Source organism: Schistosoma haematobium, chromosome 4, assembly GCF_000699445.3.
Source record: "Schistosoma haematobium chromosome 4, whole genome shotgun sequence".
NCBI lineage: Eukaryota > Metazoa > Platyhelminthes > Trematoda > Strigeidida > Schistosomatidae > Schistosoma > Schistosoma haematobium.
This window is the reverse complement of record NC_067199.1, coordinates 34,326,066-34,344,409: the sequence shown is the minus strand read 5'-3', so window position 1 is coordinate 34,344,409 and position 18,344 is coordinate 34,326,066. Positions and strand designations below refer to the sequence as shown.

Below are 18,344 nucleotides of genomic sequence, written 5' to 3'. Positions count from 1 at the left end.
GCCGAATCGGTAGTAGCATTCAAGCTTAACGAACCTAACAACATCATTTTAATACATGAAATGATGATCATTAAAAAAATAGTTACTTGATTTCGAATGAAATCAAACAGATTTTTATTGTGTTAAAACGTTTTTCATTCACAAAGTGAGATAATTTGTTTCATAATAAATCATTTTTTAAAAAAAATAATCACTAAGATAATGTTCAATTGTTCACAATAAAAAAATAAAAATCACAATGTTTAATTAAATAATAATAATAATAATAATAATAGTAACTCCGCCTGGAACCCAGCTAGGGCTATTGCCTGTCCCAAACTTGGATAAAGTAGGAGGGTTCGCAACCCCATACCGTAGAAAACTAACTCGCCAATAAACGCCAACCAAAAAAAAAAAAATAAGTAGTAGTAGTGATAATAATAGTAGTAATAGTATGGAATTTTCTTTCGTTTCATTAATAATAAGAATGAAAAAAATAAAAAAAGAAAGCAAGAAAGTAATAATCTTTGAAAATCATTCACAATAAAAAAAACTGTATAGAGAATAAAAGTTGAGACAAATAAAGAAATATCAATCAAATAATAAATGATCACTTCAAATGATATGTTGTTCTAAAGTTTGTGTTTTATTGATTAATCTAATATTGTTAAATATAATTGAATTGTGGTCGATTTTCTTTTGCCATTTACTTTTTTTTCTTCGTCTTCTTCTTATTCACTAACAAGTTTTAATAATATACGTCGATAATCTCCACTGGTATCATCCTGAAATTAAAATATACACAAGAAAATATTGTTTCAATGGTGGTCTAGCTTCAACTGACTCATGATTTCAATCTTTGAAATTTCTAAAACTCTCCACAAAACCCCTTCGGATAATTATCATCTGCTCACTAGTGACTGACTTCAAGAGATACTCTTGGAGTTCTAGTGGGAAGCCGTTACCAGTGGAGTTCAACAAGGTCTGTTATGAGATAGTAACTCACTGAAGACAATGGTATACGGTGGCGCAACTTCGTGGATTGATTGAAGTTAGACATTAACACCGTTGGATGCCGGCTCAATGGATTAATCGTTAAGTGTTCGCGCGCGAAATCAGTTGGGCCTGGGTTCGAGTCCCGCGGGGTGCGGGATCGTGGATGCGCACTGCCGAGGAGCCCCATAATAGGACGGAACGGCCGTCCAGTGCTTACAGGTTTTCAGTGGTGGTCTAGCTTCAACTGACCCATGATTTCAATCTGTGATATTTTGGATCTGATTTACTATGTATACAGCATTTAAAGTGAGCTGTTAAAATGTTCAATTATAATTCAGACAAAGGTCAATTGTACAAGGATTTGAACAGTCAATTATTTTTAATCAGTCAGATATTGGTGACCTGTATATTTTGCAGAAAATAAGCAATGTTCTTGTAGTGTTGATTACTATTGCTAAGCTCACATAGCTTATTCTAGCTTCCGGACAAGCCAATTCATTTTTTTTATTATTATTGAGTCACATTTCGACCATGTCAATTATTTGCTTATCAACCTTGACTGTTTTTATATGAGCGTTTGTGTGCATTTGTTATCCCATTCATCACATATTTGTAACTTATTTTTGTTCGGCTATAAATATCGATTAACGTTTGATTAAATCGAGTTGGCTCGCACACACTTTTTCCACTGCGCATCATTTTTGATTCGCTCTCTTCTCTTCGCTTCTCCAATCTATTGTCTGAATCAACGAATGTATGAAATATACGAATTTGAAATTCATTCTCGTATTTGACTTATTTAATTCCGTTGTTCACTAACATGCTTTAAGTCGATGATTATATACGAGGATAGGCGACATGTATATTTCAATAACAAGAAGCATACGATCATATTGGAGTCAGATTTAGGGTCATTAAATTCTCATATATCTAATTGGTAATACATAATGAGTTATTTTTGTTATATCTTTCGTTACAATATTATGTGTACACTTTTAATTTGGACATCAAGCAAAATCACTCCCTATACTCGGTACATGTAGACCTCTATAATTTTTTTTCTAGAAATACAAAGTATTTATGCGGTAAAAGCGCTGAGAATACATGGAGATGATAAAATGCAAACAGACCATAGGACTGTTGAATTACTTAACTCATTAAGACTTCCACATGGGATAAATTTACTGTTAAAAAAGGTGAGCACTTTAGTGGGAACAACATTGATATTTCCTAAATTATATAAAATGACGTTTTTATGGACTCAATTTATGTATTCGTTGGATTGATTACATATACCCATAGATAATAAAATAATATATATTTGCAAAAATTTATCAAAAGATAAACTTGTTAGATTTAAGACATTGAAGTATTTCAACTAGGCAATATTTAATATAGACTATTCATCGGTGTTAATTAATTAAAGGCGATCAACATAATAACCCTACTTGACTTAAGCTTAACCCTGTAATTCACACTTGTCAATAAGATGTATGACCAGTTATGAAGCATCATGTAATATCACGATCAAAAGTGTCATAAATGAGTCATTCAAGATATCATGTTACCGATTACCAGTACATGTTTACCGGTTATTGGTTGAGAGACAATCATAATCTACAAAGATGGAGAGTGGCTGGTAGTGGAATCCAGGATGCACTTTTCGTCCTATTTGGGACTCTTCAACTGTATGTATGTACCTTGGAACCCAGTACAGTTCGTTTCAGTCGCCATCGCGTTATCTACTATGCTACTGTGCCCTGATGGCCACTTGCTTGTTCAATGGGGAAAAGTTTAAATTCATCAACTCTGAAATGCAGGTACATCCAACTGACGAGTCCCAAATAGGTCGGAACGCACGTCATAGATTTCGTTGCTAGCCACTATCCATCTTTGCTTATAAAGCTTAAGGCAATATCGAGGTAGTCCACACAGGATGTACAGATACCAACAAGAGACTGATCAATTACAGTCCTAAATAACAATGGGAAGATTCAAGTAAACAATGCCTAGTGAATTTAATCATAATCTAAGTTTGAATACTTTTGATGATATATATTAAAGTTGATGAAAGATACCCCTACGCTTTAATTTTAGCCTAATATTAAGCATGTTATTGTATTATCCTTATTCTAGTTCCCAATTAGTAATTTCACCAAAGTTGACATTATTATTATTTTTTACCTGCGTTTACTTTTTCCTCTTGTCACTATGCTGATAACATAGGAGATGAAAAAAAATCAAACTGCGAAGCATAATTTGTGTTACTTTATGCCAATAAATATTTTAAAATTATGTAGAATAATAATAATTTGAACACTTAACTAGGTAAACACTTCACATTGTGCGTAAATTTGCAGAGAGAGAGAGAGAGAGAGAGAAATAAGAGTAGCTAAATCGTTTAAATCATGTGATTCATTCACGGGCCTGGTTACCATTACTAATTTCTTATTTTTAACATTTAATTTTTTTTAAAGTTCAGTGTTGTTGATCCCGGATTACTTGATTAATTAATTAGTCAGATAAATAATTATTGATACATTTATTTTATAGTTGAATTCATGAGTCAGTTGAAGGTAGACCACCATGGAAAACCTGGAATCACTAGACGGCCGTTTCGTCCTATTGTGGGGATCTTGAGCGCGAACGCTTAACCTCTAGACCACTGAGTCGGTATCAAACGGCATTAATGTTTAACCTGAACAAATCCTCGAAATTGCGCAACCATCTTCCATTGTACTCAGGTAGATACCTGTCTTTACCCGACACAGATTAGCTCCATTGGCCACGGCCTCTCACTAGAACTCCGATAATTCACTCATGAAGCTAACCACTAGTAAGCATATGGTTAGTTTTCTCAACTAAATATTCATAAGTAATCTATTAATAATCGACTGGACGAATAATTTTTATAATTGTTTTAGGATTTTTTGTAGTTTTGCATAACTAATTGAACTTAGTTCGACAATCATTAGAAACCAGGAAGCACTGGATAGCTATTTCATCCTAGCATGAGACGTTACAACAATAATCACGTCTGACCGAATCAAGGATCGGATTCAAGGTCATTCATTCTTGAGGTAAGTACTAAACCTTCATACCTCAGAACTGGCATTCAATCAATTCATGATACTGTGAAATGCAATTTATGGATAAATCACTTATACCCAAAATGTTTTATTATTGTTTATTGTTTAATAGTTTAGATTTAAGTCAACCGTAGCCTTTATTAAGATTTTCCTGTAAATGCAACATAAAATGCGTAGAATGGTTTTGTTTCTACTTATAATTATCATCGTTTCTAATTTTTAAAAAAGGCTGGAAAAGAACCAATAATTAAACAGATTCATAATATTTTGCTACGATTGCTATTCTTCAGTGACAAACTATCCTCACTTGAATGGATCATAATGCAAGAAATATTTATTCAATTCATATTAATGTTTCGTAAATACCTAATATCTTGATGGAGTTTTATCCTCTCAGCTGGATGGCTTAGTCGTGGAGCTTTCGTCGTTCTTCTGAATGAAATAATCAGAACGGACTTCAAGTAGAAGTGAAATGTTCGAATTTATCCACATTTAGCTCACAGCTTTTCCTGTAGACCTCGCTGTTGAATGGTTCTTGTTGACATTTAACCTCTCATAGTTTACTTCTTTGTTTTGGTTGTATCTCACAATGGTTTGAATCTTGGTCCTATATTTATCCATGAATTTTCTAACTGGTTGATAAATTACATACATTTCAATCTGTTTGTCGGTTGTTGGTTGATTTGAGTGCCAAGTTTGTAAGAATTCTCTGGTATTTTCAGAATTGCCTCTATCAACGATTTCCAAATTTTTCCGATCTAATATGTGTAAACTGTTTTACACGTGCATTGATATAGGTGAGGATATGTCATGGAGTTTGACCACTAATTGATGTTCATGTAGGCGAAATGAAGAGGGCATCCGCTTTGTCCGACGTAGTGTTTCTCGCAGTTGGAACAATTTATTTTGTAGATTATGTTCGGTTTTTGTTATTTTATCATTTCATCTTTTGGTTTGCATAGAATAGATTGTAGCGATTTTGTTGGTTTGTGTGCAACACCTATTCCGAAAGGTTTCAACAATCTCGTTGTAGTTTCGGATATGCCTTTTATGTATGGTAGAATGATCCGTTTGTTAGTTTCAGAAGAAAGATGAGAGCTCCACGACCAAACCATCAAGCTCAGAGAACAAAACTCCATCAAAATCATCCACCTGAGCTACAAATCTTCTCCACCATATAAAATCTTATAGAAGAAAAGGAATTTCCAACAAGTTATTTAATAAGTATTCATAAGTATAAATGATCATGCTTTATCTAGTTGATTATTCAAACTTACAGCTATCCATGACTCAAGACTTTTTCCTGTTAAACTAATAAATTCTTTTTTAATACGACCCATATCAATACCAGAACGTCCAACAACTATACGTATCAATGTTGAATCAGCTGTTCCAGCACCTTTCATGGAAGCTTTTAATCTCTCAGCAAAATATTTCTGTTTATTTATAACACATTTCACTGCAATAAGAATTAAAAGAAATCAGTTTAAATTCATTTTGAAACAATTAATTATGAACACAAGTTACTCAATGAAGACGGACTCTGTGTTTCAAGTTATCTACAAAGTAAGTAGAAGTCTTCCAACGACAATTATATCGCATCTTCTTAGCATTGCCGAAGCAATAGCCATACATCTGGTAAAACTATAATTGTTTGTCCAAAAGAGATTGGTAAAGGGTCTTCTTCTATTATATTCTTATTGTCTTATAATTTTTTTTCTTTCTTCATACTCTTCTTCCTTTATAGTCATCTGCTTTCCCATCCATCGCCTTAAACCTTCTACTCCTAACTGCTTTATTCCTGTTTCTATGGCCTTCCTGACTACATTTAATCTCAATTTCATCATTTTATATTATCATACTGAGCCATACTTTTCCAATGTTAATTTAACTATCTATCTTTTGATGAATATTTGAGCCAGTACCAATCAAACGATTGCTAACTTCACTTGTTGTTTACTTGTATCTTTACATGGTTATTTAGGACTGTAATGGATCAGTCTCTTGTTGGCATATGGGCATCCTGTGAGGACTGCCTCAATATTGCCTTGAGTCACAAGCGTTATAAGCAAAGATGGATAGTGGCTAGCAGTGGAATCAAGAACGCGCATTTCGTTCTGTTTGGGACTTGTCAGTTGGATGATGATGTTCACTCTGGGACTCGAACCCAGTACCGTCTCAAACAGTACGAAACGCGCGTCCTGTATTCCACTGCTAGCCGCTATCCATCTTTGCCTTCAAACGATTATAAGTTTCCCTGTTTAAGAAAATTTTTAATACCTTTGTTTATTTTAGCTCACTGTCACCATGTTTAACAGAAGTTTATTATCATTATTATTGTAATTATTATCATCCTGAAAAATAAGTTTATACATATGCAATTATACAGCTTTAAGGGTGAATTCGCCGAAAAGAGAACTATTCGCTGAACCAATCTCTCTTATTTAATGTCTTAATGGATGTATTCCGTTTACTAATTAGTTTTCCATTTACATTAACGTTTTTTGGTAAAATATTGACTAATATCCAAAATGTTAAGTCCACTGAACAATCAAACACTTTAGGATGTCGTTGTATCCCGACAAGATAAAATAAATAAAATATTCTGTTCATATATTTCGGCTATAATCAAAATTAACATTTAAGGCTTCGGTCGATGAGTTAGAAATTATTCTACTCAAAACTCTAATTGGTGAGACTATAATTTATAGACGACCTTTGAGCAATGCTAAAATGACCTTAAAAATGTCCATCTACTCACTAGGGTTAAATGAGGGTTATAAATTAGTGCGACCAACTAGGATTAAGATTTGCAGTTGGACGTTAGGGTTAGAAATTATATTCGATGTTTCCATCACGAACTGACATCAACTATAATCCCGAAATGGTATTTAGCCAAATGAGTGGATGAATCTTGCACCAAAATCTAAGATTTGCTATCATAAATCTGATTGGTTTGTCCATAAATCATAGTCTCGCCATTACGGATTGAATTCGGTTAGATGACTAAGTTTCACTGGATAACCTTTTCATAAATCTAATGTTTATTTAAACAGATTTCACATAGTCGATAATAGATATCAGTACATAAGTAAAAAATTAGATCAAAACCGAAGAATAAATGACAAAGGTTATGTATGAACAGGTCCGAAGTGAAACTTACCAACAGTAAGCATAGCTCGAAGTAAATCTCCACTCATTTCCGATTTTAAAGCGCTTTCAATATCTCTTCTACCAAGTGTTGAATAGTGCTGAAAAACTGAACGTAAGTGAGCATAAGATCGATGACAGATGATTTGAATAAATCTGTAGAGATAAGAAATATTCAATTAGATCTTGTAGAAAATCAGTATATACGTTTATTAGTCAATAAGTCTGAAATCAAATCAAACGGTAATTCTACCATTTTTATAATTATTCAATCGAATAGTGAATGGTTATGGCAGTTGTAATGAAAACAGTTGGAATTCAAGCAATTAACACGTAAATACAAATTGTCTGACATTCAAGTTTATCTACTATTATATTCGATTGTCCTTATTCACATTTAGAATCCTGCTATTACCCAACAGATTTCGGTTTTCTATAAACAAGCAGGTGGCTGTCATGACTTAGTAGGTAAGTGCAGAACGCAGTGGCGTTTGAAGCGAACGGTACAGGTTTCGAGTCCCGGAATGAACATCAACTCTGAAATGCAGGTATGTCCGGCTGACGAGTCCAAAATATGACGTAACGCGCATCCTTGATTCCACTGCTCGCCACTATCCATCTTCTCATTATTTCATACTTAGTTCAATATTTCAAAGTTTTAATAAAGTATCTACTTCATTGTTTTATCCTATTGGAAAAGAGAATCGAATGAATATATAGAATCAATACCGTTGTGGTGTGTGTTACTAATGTCGACAGATATAAGCAGTATGTGTCGTCAATCGAGAGTGGAATAGCTGGCGGCAGGAGGTTGTGAAAATCAAAGAGAGGAAAATTAAAACAGAGAATGGTTGATATCGAAACGAAGGAACAATAAAGTCTGAGACAATTGATGGATATTTTGCAAATTAAGTATTTACTGCATTGTTCTCAGATTTTACCAAAAAGTTGTATTTAATACATTTGGTTGTCACCCAATTGTGTTCACATTCACTACACCGAAGGTCTTCATAGAAAATATGTCCACCGAATCATGTACACTAGTGATATCTAATCACAGGTTCTTCTGAACGAGTTGTTGACATCTTTACTGAGCTACTTTCAGACTTTGTTTAAAAGTCATCAGCTATACTCGTACGACAGAAAAAAGTGTTTTCAGTGGATTCTGGAAATTGTTCCACTTTATATCAATTCAACGTTATTGTACAGTTTGTTGATTATTTTAATAGAAAAAAAAGGATATTTGTTGGAGAACTAGTGGTAGCTAAAAAAAATTCAGGAAAACGGTTTCAATCCGTTTTAGGAAACACTGACGGTACTCATTCACAACTCAAATACACAACCCTTTTTCATTGTGTATCTGTCTATCTAAAAATATCTGAGTGGTTTACATCGATTATTGGTTCGGATACATTCAGAGTAGGTGTCATGGGTTCCACCGCTACACAATATCCATCTTTGCTTATTATTCTCATTATTTTTACAAATTTCCAGCAAGAAATTTAATTTTTGTAACATGTCGACCACATTAAAAATTAAACTGTGACTGACAAACCAAAACGACAATTATGAATACACTTTGTATTCATAATTCAATATATCTATAACAAAAAAAATATTGACATATTAAAAGGAAATATCAGTATGAGGTTGTGGAGTTAATTAAATTTTTGATTGAGATGATGAACCGGTTGATGTTAGACCACCGTTGAAAACCTGGAAGCACTGGACGGCTGTTTCGTCCTACTGTAGGACTCCTCAGCATTGAGAATCTACGATAGTTAACAATTTGACTTTCAATAATGAGAATAATACATTAAAAGTGATGAATAATGAGTAACCCTAATATCTAAAGTCAGGTAGAACTTCAGTAAGATAATGTCTCTGATCGCCAGTACGTTTTCAGAAAGAATATTTAATATTATGTTACAATGTTAACGATGATTCAATAAAAGCAAGAAAAAAAAGATATTCAGAGTTCAAGAATTGGGTATCAATATTCATGACATATATTGACATAAATATCGTATGTGAGCAGGTGAAGCACTTAAAAATATGAAGTGACCTATTACATATATGACGTGAAAGAGTATGCCTATACGCACCAGTCAGTCATGATCAATATGACTAAGAATTTCATGTTAGCATAGAGAGTTTGTAGAAAGTTTTCAACTTGAGAATATTTTAAATCATGGACCGAATTTTGTTAGACACCAGGATGTAATCGATATCTGCTTAATAAGGTTATGATACTCCTTATCATTACGGACCCAATGACTACATCAGCGATTAAACAGAAGATCTTCAGGTTACGTGATGAATACATTAGCTTTAGACTAATAAGTTAACGTAGTTCAAAATCCTAACTCTAGTGATATGATGAGATTTCATTAATATCACTCATCCACTTGGAGTCAGTTCATAATGTCAACTACAAAGGTTCAATAATCGAAAGTAATAATAAATGAATCTGCAAAAGAATAAAAATTTCCTTTAGAAAGACAATAAGAACTTTTTTTCATACGAATAATGTAAGTGATTATAGTGTAAAGTTATTTTAAAACAGTAATATTTATGTAAGGGGAATATTTCATATAAATTACTGGACAAATTATTAACTTACTTTGATTCATCTGTTCCCCATCTTTGCTCTCCAGCTTTATATAATTCTTCTGCATCTCTACGTGCTCGACATTCATCAACATTTTGACTTTCATCTCTATCCCCTTGTACTAATGCTACTAAGATACGTTTGAAATATCCAGATGTTTCATCTTTTAAATCTTTCTCGAGGGAACGACCTTTGTAAACTATTTAGAATAAAAGATTATAATATTGTTTGAAATCGTCTATATTGGGAGTTCATATTTAAGGTTATTAGTCCATGAAGCAAAGATTATTCCACTTGAAATTTTGTCTCATTTTTGCATGTAATCAGAATTAGTTTATTCAACGATTTATTGTTCTACTTCATTGATGCGTATAAAATACTCAATCATTCCCCTATTGTATTTTCTTAAATTAGTTACAAATGTAGATAATGAGTACTATTTCTGCTAAATGATAACTCTTTAGTTGTTTATATAGTAAGTAGGTGTACGAAGTTTGATATAAATAGATATAAATAAATAAGTCGAATATAGCTATATCATTCATTAGTTTGGCTTATTGTGCTAACCGGTCTTCAGATACCGATATGTACACTTTCCGTACGCCATTCTAACTCACTACTTGAATGAAGGGAAAGGAAGTGAAAAAAACCCAAATCGAAATATATACACAAATTCATTCATGAATTTTATTGGGTCCATTTATTAAACATAACATTAGATCAACCAGAAAAATGTATTCAAGGCCAAGAGATAATTGTGATATGCTGATGAGAGGACATTATAGGTTGAAATTTAAGTCAGTTAATCTAGGGACATGGCTAAATTTAAGGTCATATTAATTATGTAAAATCCTCTATTCTGTTACAAACAAACTGGAATCTCATAGTTGGAATGAATTTTATTTTTTCATTCGATCCATAGAAAGACGATTCGGAAACTAAACATTGTAATCTAATAATATAACAAGCTAACTTGTCCAGAAGACACTTTTTCCAAACATGTTAGTTTAATATGTGGGGCTTGTATTTAAATACACAAAATCTTTAATATTTATGAGTTTAATGCAACTCATCATATTTTAGAAGACTCTACAAGTATATTGGGATGAAATAAGCATGAAAGCTAGCTTCGAGATTTCAGTTTTATGCCATGACCAAGGCCTTTCTATTTTATAATGAAAACAATCAACTGTTTGAAGATTAATTTTGCTGAGAGTTCTACTAGAGGGCGTGATATATGGAATCTCTTAAGTTCACAGTAACTCAGTTATTGCTTATAATATGACATTATAATGCTCCTGTCATATTATAAATGAATGTTTAAGATTCTAAACCTTTCGATTATAATTATGTTGATATTTCAATTACTGATTGCTGAGAATTCCCAAACTATCATGGAAAAATCTATCCAATCCGTTCCGATTGTTAAAGGTTATTCTGATATCATCAGAAAATAAATAAAGGTTCCCACCGCCTCTCAGTAAATTTTTCATCATGGCTCTACACTAATATATATATATATATATATATATATATATATATATATATATTCCATATTATTTTAAAAGAAGGGAATTTACTTACGTCTTGTATAAGCTTCACGTATCTCCCTTATCTGTTCATTCGTTCGAGTGCATAAAATTTCAATCAAAACTTCTTCATTTGTACCAGTACCACGCATTGCTTTACGTAGTTCTATTGCATCGAATTCCGATGGAGATCGACATAATGCTAGCATACATTCATAAAAGTGTCCACTTAATTCAGATTCAAACTTAGAAGTTAATTCTTTTCCAAACATTGCCTTATATTTTTTTGTTATTATAACACGTTGGTTAGGACTTCTACGACCCATTACTTCTATTAATTCTTTTTCATTTGTTCCTAAACCAGCCATTGCTTTTCGTAAACGTTCACAATCTTCTTCTGGATTAAAATTTGCTGCATCTTTGACTGTTGGTTCAAACTAAATAGATAATGAAAATAGGCTGATTTAAATAAATACATTTATAAAATAGTCAAGCAATGCTATCTGAATGAATACAATTACCATTTTTATCTTGTCATGATTTTGCACATATCACCATCTTTCTCATAGTCACCGTAAGACCTAAAAATCGAGCAACATAACTATATGTATAATTGAAGGTGATACCCAGTGCTTCCTCATTTTCAGTGATTTTCAACGGACGTTTTATCGTAAGGTGGTGGTTGGAGGTAGTCAACAGGAAACCCTGGACCTAGGTTTCGTGCTATCTGACACTCGTCAGTTAGGTGTACCTGTAATCTTGAAGGAACTGATGCTCCCTGACGGATTTGATCCCGTATCACCCAGCTTCACAGTCAGAGACGTTTAATCGTAATAACAATTACATTCAAAATACTACTTTATTGAAAATACTTGATCATAATTAGATATATTTTTTAAAAGCAAATATCTAATAGCTATTCAACACGTAAGCTTTGTAGGTTTTGAGAATTATCTTAAACAATATGATCAGCTTCTAAACAATCACCAGTAAATATACGTGAAAACAGTGTCTACAAAAAACAATCATGTGACAGAGACAGATCTCAGTCCTTCCATCGATACCGAATGAAATGTGTTACTGAAGTTATTAATTATCTCATTTATACATATTGACTTTATATTGCTAATATGTATCTTTGATCACCATTTGTATAAGAATTAGTGATCAATAATATTAAAATGAAGGCTTTATCTGATAGTTTCTTAAACAACCACTAACGTCTCCGATATTGTAGTTTGACCTTAGCGCTATGAGTCAGTAAATTATTTTTAAAAGCATGTAGCTACCCAACAAATAGCAGTGAGTATTCAATACAACAGGATTGTATAAATGAAGCCGAATAATACTGTATTTATTAAGCCTTCATTTACTTAACCATTTACATGATCTGTTAAATGAGTAGGCCAATAAGATCATTAACTATTGACTATCTGGAGTTTCTGACCTGTAAGTCGATTACCATGCTGAACCATCCTCACCAATCACCAGAACTAAACCTGTGGTTTCAGAATTCTCCGTAGTGCAAAACGGCTATGAAGTAGTGATCAAATGTAGCAGCCTGAATTTTAAAAAATTCCAAGAATGTGATGTATGATGGAAAACAAAGATGGTACAAGCATACTGTCATACATGAAGAATATTTTGAAAAGTGTGAGATGGATGTTTCCTAACTTTTCATAAAATAAAGTTTACATGACTTTAATTGGCATATTTACTGAGAAAACTTTGTTTGTATTTGGGTTTCATTATAAATTCACAATAGCTGGAAAAGTTGAAAAATCTTGGAAACATCTTTTGTTTTGTTCGATAACTTCTTCTCTAATTAATATGAAACCAACAAATTACCCTTTTTAAAAATCACATTTTTCAATAGGTTATTGAATAGAAACCTCTTAGTTTATTGTTTATACAATGTATATAGTAACAAAATCATTATGCAGATAGGAATTAAAGATTCCCCATATTTTCATTCACAATTTACCGTGAGGTTGAATGATCGTAAAAATGAATCAAACTATAAAAAAACTCTGATTGATGAATCTCCTCATTAGATTGCTCATCTTATACATAACCAATGTTCCCTAGAAAAAAAAACTGATAGAGTATTGCATTATCTATCCATGTTTACGGACTTCGATTGTAAAACATTAATTATAAGATATGTGAGAAATATTTATGATATGGGTAATGGAAAACCATTTGCATCCAGTATTATAGCATCAGAGGTATAACTGATGATGACAGTTAATATCTAGTATTAAGCCCCTTGATATTTCTCAGGTCAACAAAATGTTATTATTATTATCAGCTTTATTCAATGTTATGTTTTTGGTACAATATAGAATTCTCAGCGTAAAGTATTTCAACAAGTTTCCGTTTCTTTCTTCTTGGTCGGTCCTGGCGATAAATATTGAGTGATCGCCAGTTAGATGTTAGCAGTTCAGTAAATGAACATCTGAATAATGTACATTCTTCTCGTTGTATATTGCCAGCAACCACATTGTCCCTTATTGAGTTTTTTGTAACTTTGACAACCAAAGGTTGTACAATTTTCAGAAACGCAGCAGAATAGGTTATGCGATTAATAAACATAATGATATATTAAAACAAACAAAAATAGATAACTTGTTGAAATATCTAGATGGCGGGAACAGGTAGCCCAGATGCTCAAGCAGGCCGCCCTCAGATCAACAAAATGTTAATTGGGAAGCGAGTGTTAAGTATTGAATTTCACACTAATTTCTAAAGGTAATTACCTTTAGTATCCATTATATCACTAATATTTCATCCTAAAATTTAATGTAAATTATATGGTAGATAAAAGTGCAGATATTCGAAGTTTCGCCACATTTGTATGCTACGGCTACTAATAATATGTATCCTCATGAAACTGATGTAGGTTTAGTAGAGCTGAAATACGTAACCTGGAGTTGAAAGTCGAACTATTTCTATTTTAGCTAATAGGTGGCTGGCTTTGCACCACTAGGAAAACCAGTGAAAATCAAGAAACACTAAACGGCTGTTTCGTTCTAGCATGGGACTCCTTAGCATTTCTCATCCAAAATTCCACAGGGCATTATACTCAGGACCTTCAGAATTCTGAACCAGCGCTTAACTCTTAGTCATGGGTACTGATTGTTAGGAAGTCTCACACTAAGGTAAAACAGAAATCAAAAATACTTCTTGATTTTCAATAGTTATCTAATCAAATTCAGTTTACCTCTAAAATGCTTGATAATATTCACAATCCCCATCTACCCCTCATGGAACTATGATCATCAGATTTTACCTTAACCTCAATAGACTTTCTCTCTATGTGCAAATGCTTGGCCATTGATTTACATTTTTTCTTCCTATATTACTTACTGACATATTATCGGTCGACATTATTTACATTTACTTCTGAATAATACTTTATTACTATTACTGTGGCATGTGCTACTTATATTGACATAAGTAGTATATGATGTTATTCGCAAACAGAAGGTCTGGTAACAGAGAGACAAGAGGATCGGACAGTAAAGAATAGGAACAGAATGCAATTCGTATGAAACTACAAGAACAATGAAGTCTGAGTCATTTTGAGACAACTGATGGACATTTTTCAAATTAAGCATTTACTTTATGATTGTTAGATTTTATTAACAAGTCCTGTAATTTTGTGTCAATTACATCCGAATGTCCCCCACTGGTGTTCTCGTTCACTGCATTAGCATTAAATTTATATCATTACTATGAGATAACGGACCCATTCATTTAAAAAAAGTTGTTTATAAAATCCTCCTATTTTACACAAACAAAATCTTCATAAATGAAACCTTCATTCAATGATTTAGTTGTGTTTTGATAAAAAAAACTTTTTTTTATTTATGTACTTTTCATTTTATTTTTGGGTAGGGCGTTTTTTACAACGACCTTATATCAGCTGTCATTAAAAATGTAAACTACTGTATTTCAATTCAATAGTCTATCATTATATTACTTACTAGATTATGAACTCACTCCTACACAGGGTTGTGAATGTTCACTAGTGATGGGAGATAAGTTAGGATCTGTAAATTATCGATTTACTTTAAAAAAAAGAAGAATTTCAAGATCTTTCAAGGCATATAAATAAGCCTATTAACAAAGAGTGATAATTAAAAGCTTTCCATCTACTTGCCTCAACATCATTAAGATTTAAATAGATTTCAACCGCTTAAGATTATTAGATTATAATAACAGACAAAGAAATAACATAGCCTTTCTTCCAAGTTCCATTAACTAAACTAAAATGAACTATTTCAAATACACAATCTGAATTAGTCCTTATATACTGCTGAACGATTAAGGATAAACAATAATCTTTTCCTGTTTTAACTAATCTAGTCCATTTAGTGTAATCTACAGATTGAAGTTAACTCTGTATCTAATAATAAACGCTGTTGTTCAATAGTGCAATTACTAAATAAATGAATTACAAGTTAGTTGAATATAGTTGTTGACGAACTTCATAAGTTTCACATATAACCTTCTAGGTAAAACTAATTTGTTAAGCTAGAGCATACCTTATCAATATTTAAGAATTAATGAAAACTACTACTGAATTTTAAAAAAAAAAGATAAGGCCAAATGAAGTGCATACATGTTGATAGACGTATATGACTTACAATCTCACTATTAGGATTGGATTGGCAGATATTCTGATCAGTTCGTAAATTGCTACCATTATTATATTCATTAGTTTGTGTTCCAAAACGAGGGGCTCCTGGAACATAACCTGGTGACTGTGCAACAGGATATGGGTTATTTCTTGGAAAATTTTCTCCTTGTGGTGAATATCTAAATCCAGTTGGATTGGAAGGTTGAAATCCTCCAGAAAATGAATTAGGATAGTATCCTGATGTATAATCTGCACCTCCCACCATAGGCTCTGGACCTCCGCCCGCGAATCCTATCCCTCCATCTATTGAACTTTGTCCCCCTACTGAAAATCCTAGTCCACTTGTTGTTGGTAATCCCTGTCTCTTACCTGAGAACCCTGGTCCTCCAACCGGGTAACCTGATCCTCCAACCGGATAACCTGACCCTCCAACCGGATAACCTGGTCCTCCATCAGGATATCTTGAATTTCTATTTGGATAATTTGAACTTTGATTAGGAATAGTATCTTGTGTTCCTGATAAATTCCATGCACTCAAATCAGGGTAATTAGGATTCATTTAACTATCGGGAAAAAAAAATGTAACGATCACTTTGTGATTGTATCAATTAATTCATACATTGTTTTATCTAGATACATCATTTAAATATAAATTAGCTAATCATTCATTGGTTAATTTGATCTGAATGCGTGGGTGGAATTTGTGATGAGTAGATTTGAAAAACTTACTATAAATATCTTATTTCATTTCTTACTGGATAAATGAAATATTCAATTAACCTTGTGAAGTGAATTCTTTCAACAGTTTTGTCATTACTATTTCACTAATATTTTTTTGTGTATGTAATAAGTAGCATTTTAGTGAATCTCATAGTTACTAAAAATAACATGTTTATGAATAAAGAAATAAAGGATTTAGCAAGTTTCACTTTCAGTGAACATAAAAAAAAGTGGTAATTTACCAGAATGTTGGTTCTTTTTTTTGAAGTAGATAATCTGATTGAGAAGATTTAGATTTATCATTTACTTACTTACTTACTTACTTACTTACTTACACTTGTTACTCCTAATGGAGCATAGGCCACAGACCAGCATTCTACAACCCACTTTGTCCTCCGCCTTCTTTTCTAGTTCCATCCAATTCTTGTTCATTATTCTCATGTTTATTTCCATTTCCCGGCGTAATGTGTTCTTTGGTCTTCCTCTTTTCCTTTGGCCTTCAGGATTCCATGTGAGGGCTTGTCTTGTGACGCAGTTGGGTGCTTTCCTCAATGTGTGTCCTATCCACTTCCAGCGCTTCTTCCTGATTTCTTCCTCCGCTGGGATCTGCTTTGTTCTCTCACACAGTAGGTTGTTGCTAGTAGTGTCCGACCAACGGATCCGAAGTATCTTGCGTAGACAACTGTTAATAAACACCTGTATTTTCTGGATGATGGCTTTCGTAGTTCTCCAGGTTTCTGCCCCATACAGTAGAACTGTCTTGACATTTGTATTGAAAATCCTGACGTTGGTGTTGGTAGATTTATCATTTACTTTATCGAAAATGCTGTTGAAAAGCATACAGATTATTATGTAGTTAACAGATACATCGATCCAATCTGTTAAATTATGTAGGAAATGTAAATAAAACACATAGCCAAAAGTAAACTTAAACGAACAAAATTATAATAGTGCAAATGTACATGAAGATAATAATAAATAAATAAATAATTTATTTATTTGAACACATAAATATTGGTACAAAGAGGCACCGAATATATATGCACCACACAAGTCACTTGATTTGTGTGTCGGCTATGATATTACCCGGATGCTGAAACTGAAGCAGGTGGTTTCCTAAGGGGGTCACATTCCGAACCTTCGACTTAAAGGTTTGATTCGAAAGTCAGTGGAGCAACGTCAGGAGATGCAGTCACATGGTAGCCGGTCACCAACGATATCTTCACACGCCATATGTTCCCTCAGGATCTTGGAGACCATGTGCACCATTGGTTTGGAATCAGGGTTTTCCAATTCTCCTGGGTAGATCCTCTGTATCCACCAACCCGGTTTAAGTGCCGGATATTCGCTTTTCGTCCTCTCAATTTCATAAACAACACCTTAACCACGAGAAGGTAGTGAGTAGGTCTTCCTTGTCAGTGGTTGTATACATGTGGTCATGTGGGAGCATTTGGAGAGTGAGGACTGACTCTCCCTATTTTCGGCAGTACCAAAGCATTTGGGGGTAATAATAAATGCAGTATCATTTAACTCTACTGCCTTGTATTGAAACGAAAAATTCAATCCCCTTTTGTTTTTGATGCTTTCTAACTGATATCAGTCAATGACAGTTGTCTATGATGAAA

The 18,344-nt window shown here is 33.0% G+C and overlaps 1 protein-coding gene across 2 annotated transcripts; it reads right to left on the bottom strand.

Moving 5' to 3' along the window:
* Window positions 1-17,653, bottom strand: ANXA6_7 (Annexin A6). Of its 2 annotated transcripts, XM_051216259.1 has the most exons (9): window positions 17,047-17,653; window positions 16,441-16,562; window positions 16,369-16,419; window positions 16,007-16,332; window positions 11,410-11,791; window positions 9,838-10,024; window positions 7,228-7,370; window positions 5,342-5,523; window positions 1-764 (listed from the first exon to the last, which is right to left on the bottom strand). In XM_051216259.1, the coding sequence occupies exons 2-9, from the start codon at window positions 16,556-16,558 to the stop codon at window positions 711-713; spliced, it is 1,443 nt and encodes a 480-aa protein (XP_051066830.1). In that variant the 5' UTR covers window positions 16,559-16,562; window positions 17,047-17,653; the 3' UTR covers window positions 1-710. The 2 variants fall into 2 exon arrangements, with proteins under 2 accessions (XP_051066830.1, XP_051066831.1); XM_051216260.1 differs by lacking the exon at window positions 17,047-17,653 and having other exon boundaries at window positions 16,369-16,658.
* Window positions 17,654-18,344: the final 691 nt, after the last annotated feature.